Source organism: Melitaea cinxia, chromosome 3, assembly GCF_905220565.1.
Source record: "Melitaea cinxia chromosome 3, ilMelCinx1.1, whole genome shotgun sequence".
In the NCBI taxonomy this organism is placed as follows: Eukaryota; Metazoa; Arthropoda; class Insecta; order Lepidoptera; family Nymphalidae; genus Melitaea; species Melitaea cinxia.
The window spans coordinates 11889763-11898281 of NC_059396.1; the positions used below are offsets into that span (position 1 = coordinate 11889763).

At 36.2% G+C, this 8519-nt stretch overlaps 1 protein-coding gene across 1 annotated transcript in view; it reads left to right on the forward strand.

Moving 5' to 3' along the window:
• The window catches only part of LOC123669479 (chitin synthase chs-2-like), a 28953-nt gene extending 26068 nt beyond the window's left edge, over positions 1–2885 (forward strand). The window contains exons 22-24 of the mRNA XM_045603084.1: positions 972–1114; positions 2410–2573; positions 2819–2885. Of these exons, the coding sequence (XP_045459040.1) occupies positions 972–1114; positions 2410–2535 (269 nt within the window). The 3' untranslated portion in view covers positions 2536–2573; positions 2819–2885. The remainder of the gene's footprint in view (positions 1–971; positions 1115–2409; positions 2574–2818) is intronic.
• The last annotated feature ends 5634 nt before the right edge of the window (positions 2886–8519 follow it).

The window sequence follows — 8519 nt, forward strand, 5'->3', positions numbered from 1 at the left end:
GACATGCTTCAATGAATTTTTTTTTGACAAAATTTTGAGATATATTAATGGAGAATTGGAACCAGCTTAATTCCTTTCAGACAAGCTCCAAAGAAATGTGTGTCTGTTCCGGTTGTTATCATAAATGCATGCAACCAAAATGGTCATTGTTTTGAAATAAATAGTAATAATCGCATTGTAAACACGAGAAGGAATAACAAAATTGTACCTCCAAGTTTCCGACTGCGCAAAGTAAACGTTTCCTTTCTGGGTCATGGTATTCGCATGTATAATAAAATACCACAAACGATTTTGGAATTGTCGTAAAGTTTTTATTAAAAAAATAATAATAGATAAAGCTTATTACTCGGTGCAGGATTACATAGTTGATAAAGATGTGTGCACTTAGTGACGCTGTATTTCATACAACATGTTTCTAATTTTGTACTAAAACACAGTTTATATATTATTTTCAAAAGAGTAACTGCGGAGTTTCTCGCCGATTCTTCTCTGCAGAACCTACATTCCGAATCGGTGGTAGCTTCACTTTTACAAAAATAATAATTTATTTTTTAAAGTTTTAATTTGGAAAATGATTTAGTGTGTATGTATGTATGTGTGTATGTATATATATGTATATGTATGTATGTATAAATGTAAGGTATGTATATATATGTATGATATGTCTGTGTGTATGTATTTATACTTATAAGTTTGTAATACATTACAGTTATTCAACTATTTTCTCAAGATTGTTATTTCTTGCACTGTGTCCCGCGCTATATGACACTCTCTCTCTGACCATTGGTTGACTGGAAGAGATCTCTTCTAGGGATAAGTCCACCTTTGCCATCAACTATATATGTAATTTTCTGTATATTCTGTTCTTAAGTGCAATAAAGTATATATAATGACGATTCGAAAGTGCTCTTGGAGCCTATTTGAATAAAGCTATTTTTGATTTTGATTTTGGTCTATTCCACCGTGTCCAGGCGTGGCGTCCCGCCTGCCGTCCCTGGGCGGGTCGGACGCAGCGCGCCGCGCCACGCTGCGAGCGCTGATGACGCGGCGCGACTCCGTCCTTCACGGGCGCCGCTCGCAAGCCTCCTACATCTACGACGAGCCCGTCACTGCCGTGAGTCTCACACCCTCTATATCAATATCTCTCTCTCTCTGGTTTTTTTTTTTTTTTTTTTTTTTTTTTTTTTTTTTGTGAAGTAAAACTTCCTTACACACGCTTGACTCGGGGAGTGAGCTGGTGAATGCGTGATGAGAGCGTTATGTAAAAGTGTGATTGGGCAAGAGAGAGCTGCCTGCAAGCACACATTTTTCTCTTTTTCTCACATATTCAGCAACGTTTCATATATCTGAGGCAGTGCAGGCCTGCTGTGCAGAAGTTTTACTGATCGCGTTGTCTAAATCACACTCGTATTTTTATTCGACTAGGTCGGCAATCAAGCGGTACGGCTCATCTAATGGTAAGCGGTTACCGTAGCTTATAGACGCCAGCTACACCAGAAGCATCGCAAGCGCGTTGCCGACTCTCCCCAGGAACTCTGGCAATATTACTCACCACAGGAACACGACACTGCTCGAGAGCAATAGTTGTAATCTTCTGTAATGTTGCGGTACTTCCCCAAACGGGCTGCTCTAGATTTTGAGCAGGATAGCGCCTGTGCCCTATCTTAATAATATTATTCATTCAAACAATATAAGAATATCGTTTTGAAGGAAGTAAAGATACTCGTTGAAGGAAAGGTGAAGGTAGCGGTTGAGTCTAGTTCTCTTTCTCCTTTTAGATTACTTAGAAAAAGACTTAGGCTATATTTATAAAGGAGCGAATAAAAAAATGAGTTATAGACAAAGGCTGTAATATTTCTGTCGTTCAAACTTTTTTTAAGTTTGGACAGTTACGAGGTGTGATCTCATATTTTTTCATTTGATGCTTTCCCTTGTGTAACATAACGTTGTTTAATGTGTAATACATTACAAATAAAAAAAAATGTAACGTCATTTATCTTCCACACTAATGTTTTGTAGATGACTTTTTTGGCGCCTCCTAATTATACCATCTCGATATGATTCAGCCTGTAACATCGGCACAGGCCTTTTTCTTCATGTAGGTGAAGCCTAACCGACTACGCTGTTCTATTGCGGGTTGGCGAATACTTTTCCTACTATGAGTAACGATCGCTATGAGGTGTATATGATAACAACCAGACCGACAGCTTAACATGCTCTCCGAGGCACGGTGGAGAAACCCACAAGGACATATATCCAAATCGGAAAGAAGTTTTTGTACAAATGCAAATATCCATCCCGAGCGGAAACGAACCAGCAAGCCGTCGGTGTTATAGGCGCCTACAAGGACCACCAAGTGTAGTGACACCAGAGCGGCTATTGCTCCCTCACAAGCCTATATACTTGCAGTTGGACGACATTGCGGGTCGCTCATCGATGTCGTACGTGAACAAAGGCTACGAACCGGCGCTAGACAGCGATGACGAGATGCCCGCTCGCCGCAGTACTGTACGTTTCCGAGATCCACGCAAATAGCCTCACACGCCGCCTCTACTGTAGACTACTAGATGCGGGTACGACCGCACGAATATTGAGCGCTAGGTGACAGAGAGGGGACCGCAGGGGCTGAAAACATAAAATAAAAATAAATATAATGTGAAAGTATTTAGTACTCATTCAATATCTGTATCTATGTCCATAAAATGTTGAAGTAAAGATGAAGGTCAGTGTTTAATATCCGTGCCGAAAACTACACTATAGTTACCCGGTTGTATGTGTGCGTGTACTTAAAAATAAATAATGCTCATTTTTATGAGAGTTGCGCGACAATCTTTGTTCGAGTAACACGTCTTCATATCGTCTTTAAAATAAAATTTTAAAATTTAGATGTTTTATTATTTTATATTTGGATAAATAAGAAATTGACATAAATATTTAATACAAAATTTTATATATAAAAACATGTCTTGCTATTTAGAGGTCTCAGTAACCGAAATGTTTGAACTATATCAAGTTTTAGAGTAAACAATCTTTTTACAATCATTTCATGGTAACTGGAATAATTTTATCGTTGCATCCAATACTGTTGATTCATTTTATATAAAAGAATGACTTAAAAATACGTCACTGATATTTCATAAAAACTTGTCCAGTAGTAGAATTAAGATCTTCCTAACTTTTAAAACTGGGTACGGCCTTATTTTGTAAATATTCAATTCTGATTCTAGCTTCAAATTTCGTAGCCAATATTTTATTATTATTATTATTCTTGGGCTTAATGGCTTCAGTTTTCAGTTGTGCCAGGGGGCAGCCAATATTTTCAACATTGCTTTATGATAACGAATAACAATAGTAAATGTTAAACCTTCATTATTTAAAAAATTTCAGCGATCTTGTTTACCTATTAGGAAGATTTCTATGTTACATAATTGTGTTTACTCGCAAACAAAAAAACCGACTTCAATTACATTGACAAGTAATACAACTTAAGTAGACGAAAAAAATTAACTAACGCACTAGTCGTCACTACGATTTTCAAGGGTTTTCCTCGATTTCTCTGGGATTCCATCATCAGATCCTGGTTTCCTTATCATGGTACTACTCCTGGGATATCTCCTTTCCAACAAAAATAGAATTATCAAAATCGGTTTATACACGACGAATGAATATATATATATATATATATATATATATATATATATATATATATATATATATATATCCTCATTTTTTGAAGTCGGTTAAAAATACTTTAATTCTTTCACTGAAATCTTAGAATGTTTCAATATTTGAAAGTAACTATTTGATTTTATTTACTTTTTTTATTAACATTTTTACATTATACAAAATCATTTCGATTGGATATTATTACATGAGTCTGAAATTATATAGAATAGATTGTGTTTTTCAATTACCTGAGCTATTTTATTTTATTAAACAACATATGTTAAAATAAATTGTCTGCAATAATGGGTCAATTTTATTTAAAAACCTTTTTTGTTTCTTTATTGATGATACGTATAATTAGAGTTCATATCTCGTTCTTTCTACTCCGTGTTTAAATACTTTTTTATCCCTTTGATAAACAGATTTGGGTCATTATTTTATTTACTTATTTTATTTACCTCGCGTCCAGGGGCGGTTTTACCTTAAGTGCGGGGTGTTCAGTGAACCCGGGCTCCGGGTTTTAGGAAGCGCCGAAAACCGCATGCAAGGGCGCAAAGTATCGCTATATGTATAAACGAAAAAAAGGTCAACCGAAAAAGGTCATCGAACCCCATGGTATCAATTGCACCCGGGCGCTACGTGGGCTAACGCCGGCTCTGCTTGCCACGCCGGCCGGCAAGTGGGACTTGCTCGTTGGGTTTAGATTTGGACGCTTATCATTACTACATCATATATACCTCAGTAATCAGTATCTCAATGTGCCGCCAGTCGATATGATATGGCTGCAAAGAATCTAAGACACTCCAATAGATGAGAGAGTCAAAGGTTTTCTCGTTATTCACAAATACCATATACAGCAGCTGATAATTCTCTTCAGTCTTTTGTATTATCTGCCGAACAATATGGATAAGACAACCATGATTCTCAACCACGCCTTCAGCGTGGTTCCCTTGTTGAATGATGATTAAGGCGTTAACATTCGTCATTCCTCGGACCCTCCCGATTTTAAGCTGTTCAACACTTATCTCGTATACTTCGATGTAATATGTCCATATGTCTTCAGATTGAAACAACATATAATATATCATATCCGGGATAGAAAGTTTAAAGAGAAAAAAGTATACTAAAGTACACTACATGATGTTGCTATTTTATTTGTATGAGGCGTTATTTTATTGAAATACAATAATACTTATTTTAGTGAGCTTATAAAGTACATTTTTACATTCTTTATTTTCAAATCTAGTCATTCTAAATTTTTTGTAGAAGTGTTATACAATTATGTACCTGTATAAATGCATGAGCTGTAAACGAATACCTCGATAAACCTATCCATCCATACCCATTACCTACTAGTGATGACAGTATTACAACATACCTGTAATACTGTCAATTTTTTTCTGAATTCTTTCTTTAAATATTGGCTTCTAAAACCTTATTATAATATTAGCTATCTTATATTAAAGTTCAGTTATTTATGAGGTTCGCCGGAATAAACTGATGACATTGAGAGGGTTAAAATATGTAGGTAAACATTACAGTACACAGGTTAAATAAAAGGATATTGCCGAAAGAATAAAATGGTCTTAAATATTGTGTGGTTATGGCAGTAAAAAATATAGCCACCCCTCTCTTTCCGAGGGTGTCGTAAGGGGCGTTTAAGGGATAACACAGTTCCACTACAACCTTGGGACTTAAAAAACCGATCGGTGGTGGGATAACCATCCAACTACTGGCAATGAAAAACACAGGCCGTAGACGGGTAGCAGCGTCTTCGGTGCGACAAAGCCAGCACTGCGGTCACCAACCCGCCTGCCCAGCGTGGTGACTATGGACAACACACATGAGTTCACACCATTTTTGGCGTGAACTTGTGGAAGCCTATGTCCAGCAGTGGACTGTGATAGGCTGAAATGTTGATGATGATGATGAAATATTGAAAAATTTCACAACTTTAAATTCTACTAAACACTATTATACAGTAATATGGGATCGTCTTGAATGAAACACATGACCTCGGTGTAATTCTTGATTTAAGATTAAAATACACATCATAGACTAGCCCGTTGGCGCAGTTTGTAGTGACCCTGCTTTCTGCTCCGAGGGTTGTGGGTTCGATTCCCACCCCGAGTCTGAGTGTAATTATTTATATATAAAATTTATTTATATATTCACATATGGTTGTTACCGATAATACAAGCATTAAGTTGCTTACTTTAGGAACAGACGACCGTGTGTGTATTGTGTAGATATTTATTTATTTATTTAGTTGTAAAAAGATTCTGTTAGCTGCTGGGGTTCAAACGCAGTACCAAAATCGTTAGGTGGAAATCATAAAGTACATCTGTAATATTACGGTGGTGCGAAGTAGCTTGGACCTCGCGATCACTGTCTGGAACCCAGTTCACGCTGTACACTCCTAACACATCGAAACGATATAAAGGTCACTCACTAGACGCTTTGCTTTCATAGATCACAATATATACGGTGCAACGATTCTCGTAAAACCAATACCCGAGCCTCTCAATATTACATCGAGAAAAGAAACCATCAGCGTCGGACCACGTCCTAGTTTTACTAAATAGTCACAGGAAGGTCGATTTGTAGTTTTAATGATAATTCGCCTGGGATATTATATGCATGTTTAACAAAAGGCATGGGCATTTTGAGCCCGTAGATGTTAATTTTAAATTAAAAAAAATACTTTATATCCCTGAGTAATACTATGTAATATAAGCTGCTTAGCGGGCAACAGGTGTGGGGGATGTACTCAAGAAGATCTATATAATATTTACCTTACAGTATACCTCAAATGCTGTGTGGTTACGGCATTAAGAATATAGCCACCCCCTCTTTTCCCGTAGGTGTCGTAAGAGGCGACTAAGGAATAACACAGTTCCACTACCGCCTTGGAACTTAAAAAGCCGACCGATGGCGGGACAACCGTCTAACTGCTGGGTTTGAAATACACAGGCCGAAGATGGGCAGTAGCGTCTTTGGTACGATAAATCCAGCTCTGCGGTCATCAACCCGCCTGCCCAGCGTGGTGACTATGGGCAAAACACAAGAGTTAACTCCATTTTTGGCGCGAGCTTGTGGAGACCTATTGTCCAGCAGTGGACTATATTAGGCTGATATGATGATGAAGTGATACTTCAAAACTCAATGGAATTTTTTTTCCGATGGCTAATGGAAAGGTGAGAATTATACATTGAGAAGTTATACATCATGATGAATTAAAGATTTATATCTGAGGTGCAGAGGATTAAAAATGATTGGGAAAATTTAGTAACTTTTTTTAGAGTATTTTTTACTATTTCTGCTTCTTTTTCGTTTTAGAAAATTTGTATTTAATATTCTGTCTTGTCACTAATGATGTTCATTGTTGTGTATCTGTTATTGATATACATATCAGAAATAACAGAGAATCAGAATATGTATTATAGTAGGAACATGCCAATAAAGTAAATAAATAAATAAATAGTGAGCAAGTTAAGAAAACAAACGTTAATATAGAAGGGCTTTTCAATAATAAACGATATATTAAAGGTAAACCAAGAGAAGGACCTTTTGTAAAAAAAAAAATTGGGACCACTATCGTGTACTTTGTCTACTAAAAATATTTAAGCCAACAACCATCATGACAAAGATAGAACTTTGGTTACCAAAACACTAGAACTGTAAACTATAGAAGTCGAAGTAGAGTTTTTGAAAATAAAACTTTTTAATAGAATATAGATACCACTGATCTTAAAAAGCAGCAAAGTTCAAAAATCTGTCAAAAGTAAGTCGATAAGTAGATTTATTCCGCTCCTATTACATAGATAGTATTATTATAGTATACCTATCACTTTTCGGTAAGTAAGTACCTAATTCTAAAGATGCTGTGATCATAATTTTTAATGGTCTTAGAGAAAACAAGTTATAGTAAGAAGGGACGCCAGGATGTTTCCAGTGTTCCATTTCTGATATAGGAACACTAAAAAGGCTTAATCGAAAACCTCTGAGCAAAATGAGTCAGTAGGAGGTAGAGAGACTGTGGCCCCGAGTGCGACTCGCGCGCAGTGATCGCGCGGCGACCCAACCGACCGCACTCACGCACCATGCGCGGGCACCGCGAGTGTATTCAGACCACTAATTAGTGAAGTGACAAAATTATCTGGATTTTATACACATCTGGATATAAGTAAGTATTATTTTAAGTATTGATTGATATCTAAAAAGTAAGTGAAACTTTTATGTGACCTTTCTTGGCTCTCGAGGTTACACGATCAGCTGCGAAAGTAAGCGAGTCTCTTCTATAAATATCTATTTGCAAATATTCTTTTGATATTTTAATTACTAATAAATATAACGAATATATGTTAATATTTCCATAGAGTATCAAGATTTCTACAGATATCGAACGTGTGTCGTTTTTGAAAGTGCAAATGTCACTTAGAAACTCTTACTGCTCTACGAAGTAGGTTAAATTTAAACAACAGTTTTAAAAGTATGTTATTTTTAGTGCTTTATAGACATATTTACTAAGAAGTAAAGTTAATGTAACATATTTATCGGTTTATCGTGATTGCAATGCCAAATAAAAGTGAATGTAGGTGGTGCGGTCGTATCTAGTGTTGAATAAGTAAGAGTGAGAAACTGGCCGCAGAGGGTATTCCGTATCATAATAATGAATTAACTATTATTAATATTAATAAAATTTCACTTTTACGTTAATTTAAATGAATTAGAAAATGTAGGCGGTAATGAACAGCAAAATAGAAACCATTTGTAAATTGACTTAGATTTAATGAAAGCAAGGTAACAACAATAGAATAGTTGCGTACTTCTATTTTAATGACTTTAATAAT